Source organism: Cavia porcellus, unplaced genomic scaffold, assembly GCF_034190915.1.
Source record: "Cavia porcellus strain 051 isolate PalLab524CR breed Dunkin Hartley unplaced genomic scaffold, mCavPor4.1 scaffold_4, whole genome shotgun sequence".
Lineage (NCBI taxonomy): Eukaryota > Metazoa > Chordata > Mammalia > Rodentia > Caviidae > Cavia > Cavia porcellus.
In genome coordinates this window covers 25,485,697-25,510,985 of record NW_026947487.1, presented here as the reverse complement: position 1 = coordinate 25,510,985, position 25,289 = coordinate 25,485,697, and the positions used below count along the sequence as shown (strand labels likewise).

Sequence of the window (25,289 nt, the reverse complement as noted above, 5' to 3'; positions counted from 1 at the left end):
AATTAACTGATTTTATTTTATTACCTTTGATTATTTCTGGTTACTGAGGAATTCACTTTGATGAGGTCATCCAGATATTGATTTCTTAGAAAAACAGACAGTAGAGTCATGATAAAGTTCTTTTGGTAAGATCATTAAGGTTGAACATCTACTTGAAATAATAATAAAACAAAACACTCAAGAGGGAAAAGATTAAAGATTGTTGGGTTAGAGATAATAGAGTTTAAGTTCAACTTAAGTGGAGGAAAACGTTACAGTATGAAACATATTGTTTTGATATAGAATATCTATCAAGTACATTTTTTTAACAATCCAAGGGAGAAAGAAGTATGTTGTAAGGGGGGAAAAAAACTTAACTTGACTTCACACACTTTACTGTCAGAGCATATTTTAAAAAGGCATAAAGGTTAAGTGTTCCACAGCCCACATCTAGTACTAGATGATTGTTTTACTCTGGAATATTTCAAATATATAAAGATTGCAAAATGATTCTAATGCCTTTGCTGTTTTGAAAGTCATGTTCACCAAATAAGGATACCAGTTATTTTTAAAGGATAATCTCTAAAATTGAAATTTTTCTTAGCTTAGATTTGGCAAGCAAGATGCTAAAAATACACTAAAATGAGACTTTTCTGTCCTGTATGATGACTGAACTAGCTGTTCACTGTGAACTCAGTTGTTCATAATGAAATTACCTGTGCATCCTGAAAACCAGTCATCCGCTGATCAGCTGAGGCTCTGCTGGTTTCTTTTCACAGCCACAGAATGGCATTTCCCCCAACCTGATGCCCGCTCACTGCCTCAGTGAGACTCATTTAAGGGACTGTCAAAGTGTCTATGCAGCCCTGTTCTAATACATACTCAGAGAAATACACAGCCAGTGCCATGGCAAGAGCTAACAGGACTGATAATCCCTGCTGTCAGTGCCATCATGGCAGCAACTTGCCTATATCCCCTCCTCAAGAGGCCCTTTTTCCTTATGTAAAAATAAAATGCATCTCAATGATCAAAAAGATTGATGCAAAGCCAAAAACTGAGGGGAAGCCATTTAAAGATGAGTCATCAGGCCACCTCAGAAAGGTCTCTGTTCCCCTCCTTAAATGTTCAGCCTGCCAGGGAATGTGCTTCCCAGCTCTCAGTGCCCTTGTTAAGGGTCTCTTTCCCTGTTCTCCAGTCTTCATGGTACTCGGAAGATCCTAACTGAAGTCCCGTGGTTTTGAATTATACTCTGTAATAATATTCCCAAAGACAATCTATTAGTAGCTATAAAAACTAGTAAAAGAATGATTGGGAAATGAGAATTATCCAAAGCCTAATTTTCTTGAATAAACTGATAAAATTTTAGTTATGAAACAGGTGCTGTGATGATTAAGTGAAAAAATAGAGATTAAAGAAAATCTCTGTCAAAACTAAACCATGCCAAAAAGACAACAGTGCCTAAGATGATTTTAATTTAATATACTACAAAAAAACAATAATAAGGAATGCATCTTTGTAGAAGAGACAGTATTTCTAAAAGCCATAACTTTTTGACACAAAAAATTAATTGAAATGTAATTACTTATAATATTAATCAAAAATTAACATTATAAAAAATGAATTGAACTGTAAGTGTAATGAAAAATTAATTGAAATATAACTATTTATAATATATGTGTGCCCGTATAATTAAGAATAAGCAGTATAGAAAATGCAAAATCTACTTGGACTTGTTTTTCTGAACATAAAATATTTAATGCATCCAACAACCTAGAACAATGGTGTTTAAATTTCTGTTTAAAAAGCCAATAAGAAACATATTTTATGTGCCCAACACTCCCCTTTACACACACACACACACACACACACACACACACACACACTCACATCACATGATGAAAGTTCCTTATTATTTAAAAGGCACTCTGATTTTCCATTTGATTTATCCTATTGAATGAGGGGAAGTACTGGCTGCTACTCACTAAATTAATTACAAAACTATCTAACGGGTGATGACCCACCTGTTTTGAGAAACATTTACTTAGAAAGCATAAATATATGGTATGCCCTACGATGACTTCCAAAAAGTCAGCATTATAAAATACATACAAAATGTATTTTAAATGTATACTATAAAAATGATCTAAGTAACAAGGCTGAATTTATTTAATAGATAGCATATACAATTTATCTCAATTAATTGAAGACAAGAAATACATTGACATCTTTTCGGTATTTGGATCCTGAAAACAAAGGAATCTGTGGTCTAGATTGTACCATCTTCCTACTCAAGATCTTGCTTTCATCTTTGCTTTAAGGCTGAAGGAAAGGATACACTCAAATATTCAGGTATAGTTATTTCCATGTAGTTCAAGGCTGCAGAGATTTGCATCATCTCCACACTTGCGCCACTGTCATGCATAAAGTAATACTGCAAGTAGCCCTGTGACAGCAGTAAAGGACATAACCTGGCTGTCCCAGGACAAAACCGTCAGTCCTACCTCATATCCTCCACTGCTACCTAAGGTGTTTAACCAATTTTTGTTTACTTGAAGATCAAAGTCTGTGTGAAAAGACCAGAATCAAATGGGGAGTCAGAGAAGCCTTCAGAAGACTGAGGACCTAAAATACTGCCCTCAGTCTTCTCATCTGTAAATGAGGAACTCGGACTGGATCATCTCCAAGGTTTTTTCCACCGCCAACATTTACTCCAGGACCCTATGAATACGGATTTTACTGTATGTCATGTTTACTGGACCTGCTTTTAATGTCTCTTTTTCTTTTTAAATGCAACCTGCTGACAATACATTTTATATTCAGCAAGCAGTACATGAGTGCTCCAAAATGTAATATATTAAACTGACAACCTATTATTGTCTTGGAGGAACATCTCTGTGCCCCTGATACATAATTAGCTTTAATCTATGTTAATTGCCTGCTGCTAATAAGATTGAGTATGACTACTGAATTCTCTTTTTGGCGTCCACAGCCTGTAATTATACCCAACGTGCAACTAATGATGCCTAGTTGTAAGCTGTGAACCTGCTAGGTGTTCAGTAATTATTCACTGCCTCAGAGATCACAGAACTACTATCAGTCTTCCATGAATTTTATTTGTGACTCTGGTCAAATCACGAAACCTTTCTGAGTCCTCTTGTACTGTCCATTTCCTCTTGTACACAGTTCATTTGGAACAATGGCTTTTTTTTTTTTTTTGTCTTTTTCATTTTTACCGGTACCAGGGATGGAACTCACGACCGCCTGCTTACAAGGCAGGTGCTTCTGCTGCTGAGCTAAATCCCCAGCCCCCAGAACAATGGCTTTTAAAATTGTTCAAACTAACCAGAACTAAAAAGCAAACTTTATTACCTTGGAGAACTACATTAAAATTATAAAATTTTAGGTCCACATCCTTCATGGGAGTGGCAAACTCCTTAAACAATAATGAACCTCTCCAGGCATGGTGGTGCATGCCTGTAATCCCAGAACTCCAGAGGCTGAGGCAGGAAGATCAGTACAGGTGCCAGGTCAGCCTACGCTACATATTGAGTTCAACGCCAGCCTAAGCTACCCAGTGAGATTCTGTTTCAAAAAAGCTAACTAAATAAATCAATAAATAAGACGGGAAGGAATAATGAACTTTATAAAACTTTCATTCTCAGAACACTCTTCCAAAAGGAGGTAAATGACATTACTAACAATGAGTTTAACTAAGTGTCTAGGTACATTTTAAAAATTAACTATCATTAATAAATTTTAATTCTAGAGTCAAAAGAATGAAGATCAATGCTACACAAACAAAATAAAATATAAACAGTTCATGAACCAGCTCTGTTACTGCCCCACCCCTTAGCCAGTCTCTCTTTTCAACCACTTTATTTGAGAGAATAAAAGTCACCATCATACACTGTTTTCTGCTGCCTCTCTTTCTTGCTAGTAACAGTACTGCAGTTCATATCTAGGTTTTTCACGGACTTTAAAAATTCATGCTGATATTTCAAGATCTATATTCAATTTGCCCATAAAATGATTACATGTCATTTATATTCATACTGTGATTAGTTAGGGGGAGACAATCAAACAAATATCTTTCTCTTATCCAGCAATATTTTTGACAGCTTTGGGGTTTATATTAATAAGTTCATCAAGACCTTGTTCACTGCTAAAAAAAATAAAATAAAATGGTCAAAGCCATTAGGAAATCAGCACATTTTTTACTTGCTTTTTTTTATAGCTGTATCGAAAAGGATGAAAAGCAGTTGAGTTGATTCTTTATATACAGTAATTACCATTTTTTAATCCTCAAAACAACTTACTGAGGTAGATAATTAGCATACTTTATTTAAAAAAATACTGAGCTTCAGCACTAAGTGTGGTATCAAAGCCTATAATCTCAGCACTCAGGAAGCTAGACAGAAAGATTACCATAAATTTTGAGACCAGACTGGGCAATATAGTGAGTTCAAGGCGAGCCTGAACTACAAAGTGAGACCCTGCCCTCCCCAAAAATAAAAAGAAAGATGTGGGAGGAAGGAAGGAAGGAAGGAAGGAAGAAAAAAAGAGAAAGAAAGAGACAGAGAGAAGAAGAAAGAAAGAAAAGAGAGAAAAAGAGGAAGAAAGAAAGAGAGAGAAAAGAAAGGAAAGGAAAGGAAAGGAATGGAGAGAAAAAATAAAAGGGAACTGGGCTGAGCAGGCTTCAGAAGGATTGAGACTTCCTGGAGCCAGATATTCAAACAGCAGTTGACAGCAAAACAAAACTGAAACCTGGACAAGTCCACACTCCTTCCCTCTGTGCTGGCTTTCACAGTAATTCCTTCCACTTACTTTCACATTGCTTTTGCCAACATTATCTCCACACTAATTTTATGAAAAATGTTTTAGAGTTTCTCTGCCATGCTTTCATTAATTTTTGCTCCAATCTATTATAGACATTAATCTCTCAAGAACAGAAATAAATTCAATGTCGTGCAAAAATATTCAAACAAAATACAAGAATGTTATGTTGCTGGTTTTCTGACAGTCATTTAAAAATTAATCATTGGGTTTATGAGAGAGCAGAAAGCCAGTATCCTTTGGCTTATTTAGTTTTATTAACTTATGATTTATTAACTACAAATTTACACTTATAATCTATTTAAGCCACTATTGCATCACAAGGAATTTAAGTAGTAATTATACAGAATTAGCTTCAGTATCATCATTTTCAACAATATTACAATGAAATAAATGGAATCAATAACAAAGAAAAATCTGTCTAGTATTGTTACACACAAACAAATCAATGTGTGCTCATTTTTTTCATATCTTCTTACAAAATAGCCTTAGCTAAATAATCATTTTTTCAAATATACTGAATTTCAGGAATCTTCAATAATCTTAACAAGCTTACCTTTTGTTTGCTGAGAAGTTCATGTTGATAAGATTATCCAAGTCTTGGTTCCTAAAAATAAATGTTCTAAGTTTCAACATCTGACAAAGACAACTTAAACCAACCATTTTGTGCTTTTCAACCTTAATATTGAATCAAATAACTATTGCCATTTTAAAACTCCATCGCCACTTGAATTATTTTTTTGAACCCATGTAAAAGCAGGTAACTTCTGTCCATTCAATTCATGAACACTTTGTGTATATCAGAACTTAGTTTGTATATATTTCTGTCAAGTCAACTTCACAGTACAATTGTGAACTTATGAACTCTTTATTTTCCATATTATAGTTGTACAGTAGAATTGTTAGCACAATGTATTTTCAGAGGTTGTAGTAAGAAAGATGAAATATAAAATTGTTTATAATTTCCGTGTATTCTTTGCTTCCCCTTTCCAAAAGAAACCAAAATTCAAAAACTGAAATGCTTTAGAAAGACTTATTTCCTGATTCTAAATTATGCAGGTAATTATATAATCTGAAGATATGATATTAATTCTACTTCAAAATATTAATTAAATCACTTCAGAATCATACTTCACACAAAGCCTAATCATAACAAACAAGAGTTCAGATCATATAATTTGTGTTTTAATTCTAAACAATGAAATAGACAAACAAAACTCTAAAGAGATAGTGCTGTTATCACACTGGATATTCATAAGGGCTTAATACCAAAAGTCTTGAATAATAAATCTAACTCAGTATCCTTTATTATTGGACAATGCGTTGTATATCTTAAAAAGAAAAAGAAAGACTAAAATGGCATTTCATTTAGCTGTCCTTTGAAACAAACCTATAGACTCATTTAATTATGTACATATCTCCCCATAGAAATTATTGTTCTCTATGATATTAAATTATATAAATATCATTTTGTGAGTCAAAAAAAGTTCAATGGTAATAATTTCACAAAGACTTGTTATACCTTATTTAAGTACCAAGGAATACTATGTTGATTCAATAATGAAAATATGAACTATAATAATAATACTGGTAGATAAAGTATAATAAATATTTTACAAGCGTGATCATATTAATATTTCTTGTGACTCAGGAGGAGGTTAACTCCTGATTTTACAGGTAAAGATGCTGAGGCTTAAAGATTAAGCTATTTTATCAAAATTACATGGCTAAAAAAGTTCTCTGAAGTCAAAAATCTCACTGCCGAGTGGAAAAAATATATACACACTAAGTGCAATAAACAGCAGCATGTGGCTATTAGAACAGGTCACAAATTTAGGCCACCTTCACCTTTAGAACCCAAGTCTTCCGGGAAGAGAAAAAAAGACTTAACCTGTAATGTAAATTATTTCTTGGTCTCTGAATCCAGTGCCTGTCAATAGAGTTTTAATCCTATTCAAATAAATCTAAGGACAATTTAGCACTAAATATTGAAATAAGAGTTATGAAATCTTCAGTTTAATAATAAAAGAATGAAACTCTACATTTGTAAGTGAGGTAGAGGAGGGTGAGCTGGCTCTCTTCAAGTTCAGAGTTAATTCTCTTCCTCTTTCCAAATAAAATGGTATCTAGTCTAGGGGGTCTGCAAATGGTGGCCCTGAAGCAAAACTCAGCCTGCAGCCTTGTTCTTATAAATAAAACATTGGAACATAGCAATGCCCATTCATTTATAAGGTATTTTCTATGGCTGTTTTCACTATATTGGCAGAATTTACTATGTTAGTAATAGAGAAACTATTTGGTTCCCTAATCCTCAGATATTTATTATCTAGTCCTTTAAGAAAAAAATTACTGACCTCTAATCTAGTCTAAATAGTGTTTGATGGCTAAACTATAAAAATCAAAAGTATTCTTATATGTAAAGTAAGACAGGAAATCTGTCAGAAAAAAAGAGATGTATCTTGGTATTTACATATTTGACATCTTCAAACCAGCATAATAATGTACGTTTATAATGTCATAGTTTCATATCTCTTTGTCTAATTAACATTATATGCCTTACAGAAATTTCTCTATAAAATGTAAATGTCATTCTTTGTAGTCTTTATGCTTTCTATAACAGAAAAAAAATGTTTTAAATGACTGCCCAAGTTTAGGACTGCTCAGGTGATACACAATTAGAAGAGAGGGAATAAATGATGAAGGAAAATGTTGATCACCTGAAGACTTTTCCTTGAGCTTAGCTTTAGGAAATTATTTAGGGGTGGTGTTTTATCTCATGGGGATCTCTTAGAGAAGGAAGTCTCAGTCGTGGAACACAAATCCCACACTGGCAAGGAATCATTTGTCTAATTCAAGGAATTGTCTGTCACACAAAAGCCCATATTAGTGAATGTTGAGCAAGGGCTTAACCAGTGCTCAGTGGGCTGGTGGCCAATGGACTGTGGATTTTAGGTTCTATCATTGATTGTCTCAGTGGCAGGGCAATGCTTTTATCATAATTTTAAATTCAATTTTTTGAAGTTGAATTCAAAAACAGGAGATGAAGAGTTTCACAAACCTACGCTTGGTTCATTTCAGGAACTACTTTAATTAGACATCAAGACTTTGGCCCCTTTAAAAAATGGAAGAAAAACCAGATCAAACTACATCAAACAGATGCCGATATTTGCCAAAACTGAGAAATATTTTAAGATATTTATTTAAGTAGCTATCATTTTAGAGAGTTGAGGTTTTTCAGGGCTGAATATAAATATTTATATTGGGACCTAACTGTAACTAGATAGAAATAATGAATAATGTTTTTAGAATATTTTTTATTTTTGATGTGCCAGGCACTGTTCTAAAGTAATTTACATGACTTAGTATAATCAGCAAACCTATCCTATGACACAGCAAGTATTATCATTCTAATAATAGAGAAATTGTAACACAGGAAGAATAACTGACTTTTCCAGCCATGCTGCTAGTGGCAGGACTAGAATTTAATTTAGGCACACTAGGTCCAGAATACTTGGGCTTTACCGTGACACTAATGATCTACTGCAACTTCTGAATTAGTCCTAGAAGTGTCTAGAAATCACCCGGCCCCCTTTTCTCACTTTGAGGAAAAACTAAAACACAAACAGAAATAACAAGTCGGAAACCACCACACAGCAGGCCGGGACCTGAGCTCACATCTATGAGCTCCAGCTTACCATCTCTCTGTACTCATCCCCTCTACTGTATCAGCCTCTCTGCTTAGGAAAAGCTGATACATCAACAAATAAAAAAGTCTTTTCCATTCTGAGAAAGCAACTGTGAACCTAACTGATCAAAGGATACTTGACTGTATCTGAAATCACTTGACTGAAATCTTTAACATTTTAGATATAAAGGATAACGAAGGTTGTATTGCTTTTCTTAATTATCACTGGGTTCACCATCAATGAACTCAAGTGACAATTTAGTTATACTTTTAAGCACTGATTAGCATAAAATGAAAAAGAGGAGCTTAGTAAGGTTAGCCTTGAAGAATTTTTCCAGTTGTTCGACATTTTTGAGGTTATTAAGGTCTTTGAAACGTCAAACAAAAAAACCAACAAAAACATAAAATAAAAATGAAATTAAAACAATTGGCTGTTTTGATTTAAAAATATTTGCTCAACATGAATTTTACTGTTTTGACAGAAATCAGTATTAGTCTATACTTAATTTTTTTACTTTCATTGGTATTTTGGGTTAGTTTCCCACTTACCCTTAAAATAAAACCATAAATTTTGGGTAATATTTTTTTTAGTTGACTCAGGAACAATATAAAGATTTGCCAAAAACTTTCACTCCATCCCCCTAAGCATCAAAGGTTACAGCTATAACAACTCTGTTTTGCTAATAGTTTTGTAGTTTTAAAGGAACTCTATATGTATTATTGCATTTGATCCTTATACCTGCACAGTGCCAAACAGAACAAACCCTATGGTCCTCATTTTGTAACAAAAGCTGTAGCCCAGTTTCCAAGAGACTTTGCTCAGCGACATCCAGCTGGGGAATAATGAGGTTCAGACTTCTAAATTCCAATCCAAAGGCTTTTCAACTGATCTCCTACGAGTGTCACAAAATTATGAGGAGTGAAAGGAAGAGAAATAAGACATAATCCTCACCCGTGCCTATTCTTGTTTCCTCCAGGGCTCATTTCGATCAGATTGCCAAGGCTTCGACTGCTTTAAAATATTGAACAGACAGTGACGTTAATTGGTAGATTTTCAACAAGTGGATGAAACTATTCATTAACATTCACAAATGGTATAAACATTCACTGAACTCATGCCAAAGAGCTGATGATTACTAAATGTGACTATTGAGGTCTATAAGAATCTACACATCTCTGAAGCTCACTGAGATGCAGACATTTTCATCTTGGAGCCATTTAGCCACGAGTAAATTTTTCTCTAGTATATGTTATGTTTTGATGCATTTAATACTATATGCTAGCCTTTGCCAGAATCACAAAACATTTTGGCGTTTGCTTATATACCTGCCCTATGGGAACTTCCAAAAGCAAACACTCTTAATATTAACCTGTCACATGTATGAAGCTTCAAAAGCAACTTCAAAGAATCCATGTTTTGTTCATTTGAGATTCACTGGCAGGTTTGAGTCACAAAACTGTATTAAGGCAAATATCCCATTTTGTTAATATTCATTACATGCAATGTGGTGTCTGTTCCTGGTGCTTATGATGACACATTTTGATGAATTGTTTTGGCAACAAACAGTAACATTAAACTCTATGGAATTCTGAAATGTAACATATATCAACTATAAGTCCCAGAAAATGCTTCAGGATGTTATTGTTGTCCTTTAATATATGTCTGATTCTGATCTTATTGGAATTTTGCTTTTCTTATTGCATCTACATGTGTTTTCCACACATCCAGCACCAACAAATGCTACTCTGATCTGCAGAACATACCACACGTGGGCAAGCCCATCCACAGGAGGGCACTTTCACACTACTCCCCACATTCTCTGACCCTAGAAGAATGTATAGAAAAGTCTCAGAGGTCTCATCTAAACAACATCAAAGTTACAGATATTTGGGAGTAACCGGACATTGACTCAAGTTTGTTTGTTTGTTGTTTGTACACAGATGTCTGAGATACGAAACTCAGACAAAAACGTCAACAAAAATGTAGACTTTCATCTTGCAAGTCAGGAAACAACCCCAAAGAAACAAGTACTGTCTTCCAGATTTCCCCTTGTTGATTCTTGCCTAACAGTTATATGGGATTTGAATGTCAGGACCTCAGAGAAAAAAATTCTCAGGTTTCTATTTTCAGACTTCAAAATTTTAAAAAAAATAACAGAACAATAAGCACTACAATTTCTTAATTTCATTATATTGCTTTAATTTTATTTCAAGGCTTTATCTCTTTAAATATTAAATGGGGCACATAATAGTAACAGGTTATTTAAAAAATTGGTTCATAAAGTCAATAAAGAAAAGTGAGCTAATTAATGTGGTTTCTAATTAACATAATGATACAATATTTAAGTTTAGCTCTGGGAAGCAGTTCCTCAGTGTTATGTACAAGGCGTAATTGAAAACTACAGTGAATATTTAAACCTTTAAAATGTATTACAATAAAAACTACATCACTATGAATCTCCCTGAGGAAGTTTCTCCTCCCTTTAAACACACTTATCCCTTTGTATTTGCCACTTTTTGAAGCAATTCTGGAAGGCCCCTGTAATGAATATCTAGGTGTACAGTTGAGGCTGTCTTGGTGGCTTACATCAATTCAAAATGATTGCCTTTCACAGTCATATGAATTTGAGGAAGAGCCAAAAATCAGATTTGGTGTCAGATCCAGTGAATAAGGTGTATTAAGACACACCATAATGTTTTTACAAGATTATCTTTGCACTGAATATTTGGTCTCACTTCATAAAGACACTAAGGAAGGAGAACTTCCAGGTCCGTTTCAGAAAGTGACAATGATGGGATCAAAGTGTTTTAAGTGAAGGGAGTATTTCAAGAGGGCTTAATGGCAATATTGTTTGTTTGTTTGTTTGTTTGTTTCCCCGAGGGGTAGAGTTTCAGACAAAAATCCCGCTATGCGCTTCAGGCTTGCCTTCAACTCAATATGTATCCCAGGCTGGCCTTGAACCTGTAGTGATCCTCCTGCATCAACTACGAAGAAAATAAAAGAGTGCCCAGTGCCTAACGTTGTAGTCAAAAGAGCAGGAGGAAGTGATTTAATTATATTCATTGATCAGAATGCATGTGGTTAAAAACATGCCAATATAGGGCTAGAATATCCCAGAAGTAGGGACAGTATATGAAGAAAACTTAAAGGAAGTAATGACCCAGGATAGGAAAAATGCATTTGTCAGAGCTTTCTTGAGGAAGTGAAAGCCCTTTGTTAAACATTAGAATTTTATTCTACCTGATATGGAGGGAATACTGGGTTTTTAGAAAGGAAAAGAACAAGATCTGATTCTTTTTGAAGGATATACAGAACTTCATTATGTGTAGAAAAAGGAATTAACATCTATTATACTTAAAAGCCCCCAGAAAGCACATATACACACATAGCACATACACTCAAATATGCATAAATACATCTATATACATATGCATTAGATAGATGCAAAAGTGCACACATGCATACACAGACATTTATGAATATACAAGCATTGTGCACATACATGCAATTGCCCTCATGTACAACATACACACATGCACACACTCATGTACACATGCACACACATAGAAGTACTCATGCATGCAAATAGTATCTGTATATAATACATGTGAATACATAGGCATGTACACACCCTTGGGATATTAAGAAAAATAGGTCACAATTTGAAATTAATAAAAATTGGAAAGGAAAACAGATGCTTCTTGGAAATCAAGATAAATGAAAGTATTTGAATATTATCTACATCACTAAGAAAATACAATTCACTTGAAACTTTACTACTGTAACAATGACTTCTGTCTAGTATGCAGCAGGCATAAGTGTATTATGATATTTTCATTATGATGAATAATTGAGATACTAGGGACATAGTTAAGAGTCACAATTCAAACCCAGGTCTTTCAGACTGCCTGCTCAGATTTACAACCTCAGGTTACTTCCATAAACCACCCAGGAAACAACATAATCAATGCCTTTGAAACATCTTGCTGGGTACAGGATTGTACAAGCCCTTCCTCCATCCAGTGGTTCTTCCTGTGACCTCACTACGTGGCCAAAAGCAAGACAGCTGCTCAGCAGGCACACACTCGATTGCTTTTAGCTAGCTGAGCCCTTACTCTGCCAACAGAGTCTACGGGTACTGGTGGCCCTCTGTAGAGTCAACAAATAATATGTACCGAGTTAACTGAATGAAAATGAATTCAAGGGAAACCACATGGAACTGTTTGGTACACTGTTTTCAGCACCATGCCAATAAGATCAGTTTCAAAATATTCCATCTGTTTTGTAAAAACTAAAAAGCAAAAGGACATAAACTCTCCAGACTTGACCATTCATGGGTAAAACGTTTTTTTAACTGAGCTCACTTTGTTAATCATGTCATCCTTAAATGCCTACCACATTGCATGCACATACACATCGCTACACACACAAATACAACAAACAGTTCATACACAAGCATACACACACACTCCTTATAAATGCACACATGTATAAACACATATGCATTTGTACATGCAAAATATGGATACATACACATACATTTATATGCATGCACATTACTTAGATATGTACTTAAATACAAATTTATACATATGATACTTATACACACATACACTTCCCACACTGCTCATATATACAGGCACTTATACACATGTAGAATTACATGTTCATACAAAAATAAATAATTGAGCTCAGTACATAAGGTTGGTCAAATTCCTATTTAATTTCACAAAATCATTGGATAGCAAAGCACTCCAGAATAGATAGCAAGAGATGTCTGTGCCTCATGAATAGAGTTGCTTAATATAAATTTGGAAAGAAAAGAGCTCAGTTTTGGCTTGAACTTCAATCCACTGTCTGAACATGGGCAATGAAAATTTTAATGCCATATGAAAGGGAGGAGAAAGTTTTAAATGTCTTACCTTTTGATGTTTTTATTTGTTTCAAGATTCACTTTAAGATGCCCATCAAAATCTTGTCTTCTGAATAAAGAAATTGGTTTTAATGAATGTTTCATTAGTTTTAATGTTAGTAAAGTAAAACAACAATAAAATGAATAATGGTTGGAAAAATTAAGGAGAGATAAATATACAAGCTCTCTGTGGCAATGTAAACATTTAAATCTCTAAATGCAGATGAAAATTCTTCTCTTACATCTTGAGCAGAGGACAATTTAAGACTATTCACTTGTTAACAAGAAGCAAATTTGCTCAGAATACATAACTATATGTGCAAGTTGTCACTGAACAACTTTGCTCAACATTTAACTTACATTACTTCAATGCTGAAGTTCTATACTGAGTCCAAAGAAAATGTAAAGTTTTACTCAACAAATAATATATAATTGCCTATTCCAATATTAAATAATCATTAAAATGTCAATAGCTATAACAATGTTAGAAATAATGAAAGTTCAAAAAAATGTGCCTTCACAATATCCTCCCCGCCCAACAAAGCCTTTTAAAATATCACTTGCCTCAGAATCAGTTATGATAAGTTACAAAGGGCAAGGAAAAAAATACCTTATTGAGTAGGGAAATTAATGATTCATTTCTCAGGACACACTCCACCCCATTAAAGTGCATTGAGTGAAACGAATATAGGCTGAACTCGAAAGAGGTGAAAAGAGGCTTCGAGAGCCACACTGGAAATGATCATCACTGCCATGTTGTCTCCTGTTCACAGCTGCATTGACATGTGAGCCAATCCAATGAGGTTCCCTAAGGATGGGGCCCCAGAAACTTACAAGCAAATATTGGAGCACTTCAAAAACAAGTGCTTTCACAGGGGTCAAGAATGGATAGTCCATCTTTATTGTCCAATTGCAGTCTAATAAAATATGGTTATGAAGCTAAAAAGTCAAATCATTTCATCCTCTGGTTGATCATCTTTTACAGCAATTAGAAATAAAGACATAACTCTCACCCAGTGGAATTTTCATTTCTGTTGAGATTGACTTTGATAATATTATCAAGATCTTTACCTCTTTAAAAAAGTTTAGATGTTTCAAAATGTTAGATACACAATACATATTATATATTATTGACTATTAACCCAATCTTTCAGGGAAAATTATTGAGATTAAATCAGTTTTTGGCATAAAATTACCTTACAATAATACACTTACTCAGTCTCTAGTTTGTATTGGCCATATGTGAAAGTGAATTTAGATCAAATACAATGTAAACCCTTCAAAGTAAAGATCAGGGCACCAGCAATGAGATGTGAGACCGGAAAAGAGACGAGAAGCCCAGAGACGTGATGCCTTCAGCGTCACTGAGCACATAACTAATTGATCTGGGAGAAGATAACCAACATTCAGGGACATTCACACACTTCTCACCCTCTTCTGGTTTTATGTGTCCTGGAATCCACTTTGGTGATAGATTCGAGGTCTCGGCTTCTTTGGGGAAAAAATCAAATTCACTGTCATTGAGTACAGCAATTTGGTACCTATTAGATTACACACAGCTGTCCTTGAAATTTGTACAAAGAAGAAAGTGCCTAGATATGATGGCAGATGTCTTCAGGACCAGAAAGACCTGTAATGTAGTTACCCTTAATTTTGTTTATTTCTATCGCAGCACCTCATTTAGCTTAGTCTAACTCAGCTTAGAAAAGCTTTCCAGCTCCTCTCACTTTGCAATTTTGACATTTTATTTCTCAATTTATATTTAAAATGATTTATTTTTAATTACTTAAGCAAATCCAGATAAGAGATGTTGTAACAAGTTTTCCTGCACCTATTTCAGGGCAACTCAAATATGTGGGTCTACAGAAAGAGCATGCATCGGATTTGCTGGATCTGTACAGGTTATCACTGGCAGAGGAAAGCATGACACTCCCTTTCTAATGAGGCATAAGAAGCTAACCTGAAAACAGAGCTCCAGCAAGGTAGGTGTTTCACTTACCCTTTCTCATTTTTGTCAGTCCTTTGATTAACTTTATTAAAACTTCCAAGGCTTTGGTTTCTTTATAATATCGAGGAAAAAGAAAACACAGAGTAAGAGAAAGAAATGGGAAGCAACTCAACACTATCTTCAGAATCTCTACAGTAACAACAGATTTCATTACAACAGCAGAAAGATGTAATCAGTGTAGAGGATTAGATGTCCTTAGCAGGACTGGCTGTATCGATATTCAGCTCGTTGTGCAAAATACTCAAGAAACATTTTGATATCAAGATTCCAACCGTTACTCACTTATGATTGAATCATCTTAAAGGAAAAGTTCCCTTTGGGTCTCAGCTTTTGCTTTTTTGATGGAAGGGGGAAGGAAGAGGTCTTTAATATATACATTGAAATGGTGTCTTATCTAAGCATGAAAATTATTTGAATGTGGGTGAAAATACACTGATCACCACACAAATCTAAATATAATGAGGATTAAGATAGTTACCCTAAAAATGTCAAGGAGAAAACTGAGCTTGGTGACACAGGCTGTATAGCCAGCACTCTGGGAAACTGAAGCAAGAGGATTATAATTTTGAGCTAGCAAGACCTTGTTTCAAAAAAGAAATAAACAGTGAAATGAACTGAATATATAGCTCAGTGTTAAGCCCTTGGATTCAATTCCCAGTATCAGTTAGACACACACACACACACACACACACACACACACACACACACACAGAGTCCAGTGTTATCAAGTTACCCCATTACAAATCACCTTCCTGTTCTCTTTCCTGACCCCAAAATGATACATTTGTGATGCCTATTCTATTTTTCCTATTCACCATAACTTTTGCGGATCTCTACAACTCCATGTTTTTAAATACCTGAGATCTCATCCTTTCCTGTGAAATCCATGTAACCACCTGAAGAGAAATGACTGATTTCCACCTTCATCTATGCTCCATTTGAAAAAAAACACCTACTATGGTGTTGTGTTTACACACAGTAATGCATTTTTAATCAGCATCCTGTGTCTGTGTGATTGTTGTTGCCAACACTTTTCATCACATAGACTTTGTTAAGTGTTCCATAAAAGAAAGAGTTGAGAATGCATCTGCCAAGATTGACTTGGAAAGTTAGAATAGCACTCTGTGCACAGATTGGCCCAGATAAATGGTTTTCTAAAATAACTGTGACAGTAGAAATAATTATCATGTTAGCAAGGAGATTTTAATGACTAACCAAATACAAAGCAAGCAGCCAAACTATGGGAGAAAATACTAGAAATCTTATAAATCTTCACCAATTGTCACCCTTGACTATTGTGGGTTTTTCTTTAACAAAAGTATCAAGAATGTGGTTTCTTTCAGCATGAAAAGTAATACCAGTAATAAATTCAATTTTCCACTATATTAGAATGTTTAAAACTGTGAGTTAATTTTTCACATTCTACTTAATCCAGCTAGTCACCATTAATTAACCATTTTATGGTACAAAATCAATGAAAACATGGCTTTTGATCATAAGGAATTTACAAATACAAATGAAGAGTTATACATATGAAGTCCTATCAAGACTCCAACTGAAAAGTGCCTTACACATTTAAAAGACTTTAGTGGTGAATGGTTATGTTCCTAGAACCCTAAATGTCTAGTGGTAAAAATTTTTCATAAAGAAAACTATTGTCCACTACTTGTACCAGCTAGTTTGGAGTTCTTTTTTAGATATAAAAAGGAACTTGGAGATCACCTGAACCAGACACATCATTTAATGAGATAAAGAACAAAGGACTGTGAAGGCTAAGTCACTTGCCCAGGGGCATCCAGATGAATGCCAATGGCAAAAACACCACCGAGACACCTAGCATCACTGGACCTTGACCCAGCATCCCTTTTGTCAACCTGCCTGACACTTGCCTTAAGAAAGTCCCCCGGAACACAGTAGACAATTTAGGACTCAGCAGAAGTGGCCTGTCGTGCTTTTGACTGAAACTTACCCTTTGTCATCTTTGTCCATCTGGGTATCCACATGGATGAGACTTTCAAGACTTTTGGCTCTATAAACACAGAAAAATTCCAGTAAAACCCTACATATTGTAATGAAATTGTGTGGTATCCTGAAAGGTCAGATACAATGAACATCCTCCATGAATTGCTCATTTACTTCCATTGAATGAAAGAGCAGAAATCCTTCTGGGCAATTATGTCTGAACTAAATGTTCGATGTGGAGAGTGCTAGCCCATCTGCTAATTAATTCGCAAGCCAGAGGATGCAGTTCCCTTTCAGATAGTGCCTGAAGGAGTAACACAAGCAATCTGGAACACAGGATTTGCAGATCAGAGACAAATGCCCTTACCTTTTCTCTATTTGTTCTGCCTTCCAATTTTTTCTGAAGAGACCATCAAGACCTTGATTCCTTTAAATAGATTCATTAAAAATCACATCAGTAATAATAACAGATACTCAACACTATATCAACAGATCAGTTTACATCTAAAACAGGAAATAGAAGCTGGCTTGAGAAAGATGAGCCTCAGTTCTTGAAATTACTTGATTTCAAGCAAAGACTCAAAATTTAAATTGCAGATGTTAGAGAAATGAAGCAAAAGACAAACTGGGAATCTGCACAGCACAGCAGGCACATGGGTGTGCTGTGTCTGATACGTGTTTTCATTTTGAATGTGAGTCAGTGTTTACAGAAATGGCAGGACACGCGGCCATGGTCCTGGATTTCTGGGCTTTCCTGCAGCACAGATCCAAATTCCTACGTGGGTGCCCTCAGCTGCCGCTGAGAAGGCAGCCAGGTACTTTTGACAGCACAGTCACTTTTCTTGCCGTGGCCCACCACTAGCTATGTCTCCTCAGATCAGCCACCTCTGCTCTCCTATCTGCCTTCTGTGACTCCTGCTTTAAAACCTCTCCCTTTGTAAGTGAGATGACTGAAAAGCAGCAAATGCCAGTGCTTTGTCAATATCCCTCAGATCATCAGTATCAGAACAAGATACGAAAACCATATGTCATGATTCTCAAATCAATTAGCTCACCTGACATTTTTTAAAATTTTCTACTCCTTTTTGGTTGTTCATTTTGTTTTTTGTTTTTGGTTCCTGCCAGTTGACTCAGTTAGCATACTTAGTGCATGTACTAAAATTGGTTAGCATACTTCATAACAGAAATAACTAAAATTGTACATACCCTTTTGCCCCCATTATTTGTTTTTCTTTAAATAGTTCAAAAAAGAGATAGTTAACTAATTTATTTGTGGGTTTTGAAATAGCCAAATTAAATTAGCAATCAAACCAAACTGTTATGAATGCACTAATATTTCAGGAAGAAAATAATGGTCATTCATATAATATTGCTTTAGTAAAAAAATGGAGTATGAAAATGAAAGACATTTTAATATTGATATTTTCAGTTTCTAATAAACAAACACAATAATGATGAAATTATTATTTCTGCAAGCTTTTTATTCAAGATTTATAAGATATTTTTTACTATCCTGGTATGTGGTTCTCATACTCAAAGACTAAAAAGATAGAAGTCTCAACGTACAATTCAGTAATTTAAAAAACCCTTAAATTCTTACCTGTTCAAGCTTTTGTTCATTTGGATAATATTATCCAACTCTTTTCTTTGGGAAGAGAACAAAAAACTCACATTACTAAAAACCTATCCAGAATCAAAGGGCAGATAAACCTTAGAATAATTCTGGGTTTTCTGAATTTTCTGAGTTTCCTGAGTTTTCTGAATGTAAGAGAAGGACCACTAGAGCCTTGTTTATCCTTCAAGGCCATTCTTCAATGCCAGTCTCCCTTCAGAGAAGCCTCCAAATGAACTTTGTTGCAACTCTTGCAAGATTTCAGGTTTTCTGCATCTCCTCTATGGACATCTGCTCACTGCGCTTTGTAGTGTAACAGTTGCTCACTTGCCTCATATTTATGCTCCTGCCTCAATTCTGCAATGTATTTTTACACCACATCAACTTCAATCTTTAATATAATGTCTTCACCGAGACAACAGTATTTTAATTAAGTCAATAAATATAGACATATTGACTAATAATAGCTTACATCTTTGTACAATGTACTTGCACACAAAGTGGCTAGTGGACTGTACCCACTCATCGCCAAGTGTGGATTCCTGAATGCTACCGTCACCTCATGCCAGATCAGCCAAACGTGCTAAGCTAGTTCCATATTTGAGACCCGCAGCATCCTTGCTGGTTGTTTTTTCTGGTGCAACCTGTTGAAGCTAAACTTCTGGACTCAGAGACTTCCCTTAGACACATGGGCTCGGCTCTCTCCCAGGCAGGCATCCTGGGGAGGTAGGCGTCCCCTGAGATTGCGCCTAGGCTGGCTGCTCCTCCAGTTCACTCCTCCTCAGTGTGCCTTCTCCCCAACTGCTCTCTCCCTCTTCCGCCCACCCCCCAGCATTCCTCTCACTTTCTCATTTAGTTTTTTCATTCACAAATCTTAGTTCCCTCTTCTTGCTGCTCTAGAATTACATATTTTCCAAAGTTTCTCAAGGTTCCTCTTTTTTCCTGAGTCATCTTTAGTTTTTGGACACTCAGTGGTGACACACTGAGGATCGTGAGTCAGGGACACTGTCCTTCCAATCTAGGATTCACCATTTACTCCTTAGTGACCCTAGATGAGTTGTTCTCAATTTTCCATCCATAAAATGGGAATACTAATCACGTTCATCTCAAAAGAGAACTGATAATTAATGAGCATATGATACTCAGCACAGTTCCTGTTAAATCATAAATTCTCAATTAATTGTGGCCATTATAATAAATAGAACCCTGAAATATTGAATGCTTAATTTAATAAATACTTGCTATATCAATTTTAATTGAATTTAGGAATAATAAAATCTTATATTACCCTTAGCAACATAGGGTGGCTGAGTCATTTATATGTAACACAGCATTATCATCAGAATAGCTGTCCTGGGCACCCTTCTGAGAGATCCTTGAAAGATGTAAACAGCCATCACACAGATGAATTCTTTTAAATAAACTTACATGCTTTATTATAGCATTGAGAATAAATAGGCTGAGAACAAATAGTAAAATACAAATTTGCTATTCCTGACCAAGAAAAAAAGTTGATTAATGCTCAACATTTGTGTGGGATAAACTCTACCCAGCCCCCTGACCTGGTGGTCTATTGTTGTTTCTTGTTTGAAGTCCTTCCTGCCAACTCTGAGGCTACAAATTGATTGGGCCCAGAGAGAAAGAACAACCCAAGAGTCTTGTAAAATTTAGCCCCAGACCTTTCTAACTGGCATGAGTCACAATAATGAGATTCCCAAGACCTGGAATTGTTCATGCTTATCATCAGAAAATCAGCAGAAGCTATGAGAACACACTCTGCGGTAAACTAAATAGAATGGAGACTGTATGCTAAATAAAGAACTTGGGCTTTCAAAGTGACTGTAAATTGATAAGAAGCTTGGATATTAAGTTCCACCATTGCATTTGTAACACATTAAATGCTCTTAATCGGATTATCAGTAACATTCTATTCCACAAAGAGCAATTTGGATAAATAAAGCCATTTCTATTCCCAATGGACAGTCCATAGTACAGTATCCCTGTCCACATCAAAGAAGCAACTTCTCTCTGGGATGAATTCATGTAGCTGTGAAATTTGTGCATTGTCTCTAGGGTGTAGAGACAGAGGGAAGTCAGGTCAACAGCTGTTGTCCTTGTTTTTGGTTTATGCCAAACAATCATTTCCTTAAGCATCACTCATCTTTCCTTCAAGCATTCTTAACACCCACCAAAAAGTTGTTCAGTCCCTGTTGAAAACAAAACATTACCTCAAACACAAGTAAATTAAGAGGTCTAGGAACTTAGAGGAGAGAGAAATGGGAATGAAACATTAAGAATACTTCCTCTTCTGCATACAGAGCTCCTGCTGGCTTATGAATTTGCACAGAAAAACCAAATATCCCTTTGGTTCTTCTTCTCCATTCTTTTGATTGAGATAAAAATCTCTAGTAATAATCTTGTCATCATCAAATTGCATTAAGCACAGAAAAATTTGCTGGCTTTGAGTTTAAACCATGGAGTATTTATCCTCAAGGTTTTCTCATGCTCAATCATGATTGATTGTACCATAATCTGCAATATAAATGTCTCCTTTAAACAAGGCAGCACGTCAAACATCGTAAATGACACCTGGTGAATAAGAAAGACTTTCTGCCCTGAAAATTATGAAGACAGGGAAGATCACACATTTACACAAGTAGAATGAAACAACAGCAGACATCATTAAGTATTGTAAAGTGTAAATAGTGGGGCTACAGTCATTTAGACGGGCAAAAGTCACATCTTGCTGGACTTTAGGGAAGACTTCACAGAGGAGGTGATATTTGACTGGGTTTTTGAAAAGTGTAGGCCCTGACAGACTGACATTTCAGCCTTAGGCCGGAAACTGTTGCTGTGTGGATGGAATAGCATAAACAGAGGCAGGATATCTGGTAATCATAGAAAAAAGTAAACTAATCTTGTTTTTATTGTATGATAAACACATGCATGTAGTCAGAAATAACTGGAACATTAGGTTGGAGCCAGGTTAGCAAAGGGCTTGAATGAGATTATGTGTAGTGAGCCATGGGGAACCAGGTAGTGGCTTAGAGGGAGGAAAGGCTGAAGGAGAGTAAGAATATGTGAATAGCTACTGTGATCACCTATGTAGAAATCAATGAGGGTGGGGCTGGGGATTTAGCTCAGCGGCATAAGCACCTGCCTTGCAAGCAGGCAGTTGTGAATTCGATTTCCGGTACCGATAAAAAGGAAAAAGACAAAAAAAATAAATAAATAAATCAATGAGGGTGTGTACTGGAGTGAGATGATTTGTGTATGAGACACCTTAGACACATAGTTTATATGTGCTACATAGTGGGGGGAAAGGGTGAAAGAGTCAAGAACGATCCCAGAATGGTGAGCCTGCAGGACGCAAAGTCTGGAAATAGAATCTTTTGGGGAAGAAGCCGAATGTCACCTAAGACATCCTGAATGGGGTTTTGGGGAGACAGCTAAGGAGAGGCCTGGTGATTTATTGCTGTTTCTTGCTTGAAGTTCTTCCTGCCAACTCTGAGGCCGCAAATTGATTAGGCCCAGAGGGAAAGAACCACCTAAGAGTCCTGGACAGCAGCACAAATGCTGGACTGAGACCAGGAATGATATTAGACTACTGAGGTCCCCAGGATGAGAAAAATCTCCAGAAGGAAAAGGAAAGAATGTCCGTAAATGTCAGTTCCATCCACTATTGAAAGGTACTTACGCAGAGACAATGACACTTTCTTCTTCTAAATTGCAGATAATAAATAGCATTACAGATTTCTTCGTATTTGAGACTCTTAAAGGTTTCAGGTAGGTATTTTCAAAGCACACAGAGAAGAAAAAAATTAAGCTTACAAGCTCTGATATCTCACCCCTTGTCAGTTTCCTGAAGTGACATTGTCACCTTGGTGATGTCATCAAGATCCCGAGTCCTTCAAACAGCAGAAAAGGAAGACAGGTCAATGGACAGTAGAGCTGGTTTTGAAGCACCTATAATTTCTCATTTGTTTCTAGTGAAGAAAGACCATGTCCTCTTTAAGAGTTACTGAGTTTAGCAGAATAACAAAATGGTTCTATCATATTGGCTTCTGGCACAGACAGACACATGCATCTCCCATAGACACAGACAGCTGTACACACACACACACACACACACACACACACACACACACACACACACACTTTGTAGAGTGCCAGCTCTGCCATCTAGTGCTCACTGAAATAACTGCATTTTCTCCTAAGGACTACTGTTAATGGCTCCCACATTCCAAACTTAAAACCTATGAAAGAAAATCCACTAATTGCACAGGTAAACTCAAAAGTAAGTTCAGTAATTTCTCTCTAAAACTCGAGGAGAATTAACACTCAAATGATGTAAAAATATCTATCTTCTCAAGATTCCGAAGGAGGAGGAAGTGCATCTTTAACTATGGGCTAAGTAAAAGCATCTGAAACATAAGGAAGTGGACCCGTGGTAACCTCTCCAGGTTATAAAAAAGAATAATTAAGAAAATCCACAAGGTTCCCCTATAATTGAGACGTTTTTAACAAATGTTTCACAAAAGCTTAGTAGAGTTCCATGAAGAACGGATTTTGTCATCAAGTTTAGCAAATGTAACCTACTTTGGTGCTTCAGAACACACACGAGCTCGCCAAGGATTGTGAAAAAGTCTTATTGCAAAAGACAGTATTTAGCTCTGTTTCCTAAATGTTCCATTAAACTATTGATTGACAGAAAAGTCTTTGTTTCACAGAATATGCATCGACATCATGCAGCATGTGGAGCAGATGAAAAACACTGAGCTGCGCTTTAATTTCTTAAGTACAACACAGTAATCTCCCCAACGGTGTGTTTGCAACCTGGATTCTTCTGAGACTCACAGTGGATAATATCAAAATAAGTGTGTAAATTTGGAACTTCAAAACATTTCTCAGCTTAAAAGTTTGCCCACAAGAAAGTGTACCAAGAGTCAATAATTGAGATCATATCAATATTAAAAATCTGCAGAGCAAAGGAAACCTACAAAATGGCAAAAAAAAAAAAAAAATTCCAGCTATTCCTTAGACAGAGGACTCATGTCTAGACTACGTAATTAACTCAAAAAACTAGATTCCCCAAAATAAAAGACCCAGTCAAAAAATGGATAACTGAAATGAATAGACACTTTTCAGAAAAAGCACAAATTACCAATAAATACATTTTAAAATGTTCAACATCAGTGGTCATTAAATTAAAACAACACTGAGATTTCATCTTACTCTTAAAACAATGGCTATTATCAAGAAATCAAGCAATAACAAGTGCCAGAGAGGTTGTATGCAAAACAGAACCCTTCTGCATTGTTGGTGGGCAGATAAACTACTACAATCACTATGGAAATAAGTATGGATATTCCTCAAAACAATGAAAACTAGAAATGCATTTAACCCAGCTCTTCCCCTTCCAGGTATCTTCCTAAAAAAAATTAAAAACTTTATGTTACAGTGGTACCAGGATATCCATATTTATAGTAGCACAATTCATAATAGCTAAATCATGGAAGCAGCCTATATGTCCATCAACAGATGAATGATAGTAAGTCGTACTTATATGCAATGGAGTACTTACTTAACTCATTTGTTGTAAAACTGAATTAGATAAGACACATAAGACAAGCGGTATAAATCAGGACCATCACTGAGAGAACAGATACGTGGCAAATGTCACTTGACCCAGTGGAGTCAACACAATGTGTGATCCTGTCCCTGCTACTGAGACAGCTGGACAAGCCTACACAGCCAAGCTAGGTAAAGCTGTTGTGCCACAAATTCAACTCAGTGGCTGAATTTCTACTTGTTCACTTATATACCACACCAGCTATGCCATAGAGCTCAGGGCAAGTGTTGGGAACAAAGAGGTGAATGTGCTTTCCTTCATCTGAGGGATTTAATCTTATTCTGTGACCATGTTCAGAAAATTTTGATTGATTTCTTAGTGCAAAGCTTAAGATAAAAATATAAGAAACAATTCTTTAAGTACCTATAAAAATGTTTATACCCACTATTTTGAAGTCCACTGGAATACTGCTTTTTCTATTTTATTATTTTCAAATTGTTCTAATAAAGTGTACTTTATCAGTTCTATAATTAGATAGATAGATAGATAGATAGATAGATAGATAGATAGATAGATTCTACCTTATATTTCTTTCAGTAGATCTGCTGGTTTCTGTAGCCATACCAAGTTTAGATGGAGATATCAGCCTGTAATTTTAAAGATAATGTCTGTTAGATAAGAAAATACTTCTCCGTTAAATTCAAACTTATACAAAAACACTCACA

The 25,289-nt window shown here is 35.6% G+C and overlaps 1 protein-coding gene across 1 annotated transcript in view; it reads right to left on the bottom strand.

Moving 5' to 3' along the window:
* Scel (sciellin) overlaps positions 1-25,289 on the bottom strand; it is a 148,897-nt gene that overhangs the window by 23,514 nt on the left and 100,094 nt on the right. The window contains exons 16-26 of the mRNA XM_013141489.3: positions 25,146-25,211; positions 22,841-22,900; positions 18,981-19,025; positions 17,748-17,807; positions 17,388-17,447; positions 15,410-15,469; positions 14,842-14,901; positions 13,421-13,480; positions 9,450-9,509; positions 5,369-5,419; positions 25-84 (exon numbers count right to left, since the gene is read on the bottom strand). Coding sequence (XP_012996943.1) covers positions 25-84; positions 5,369-5,419; positions 9,450-9,509; positions 13,421-13,480; positions 14,842-14,901; positions 15,410-15,469; positions 17,388-17,447; positions 17,748-17,807; positions 18,981-19,025; positions 22,841-22,900; positions 25,146-25,211 — 642 coding nt within the window. The remainder of the gene's footprint in view (positions 1-24; positions 85-5,368; positions 5,420-9,449; positions 9,510-13,420; positions 13,481-14,841; positions 14,902-15,409; positions 15,470-17,387; positions 17,448-17,747; positions 17,808-18,980; positions 19,026-22,840; positions 22,901-25,145; positions 25,212-25,289) is intronic.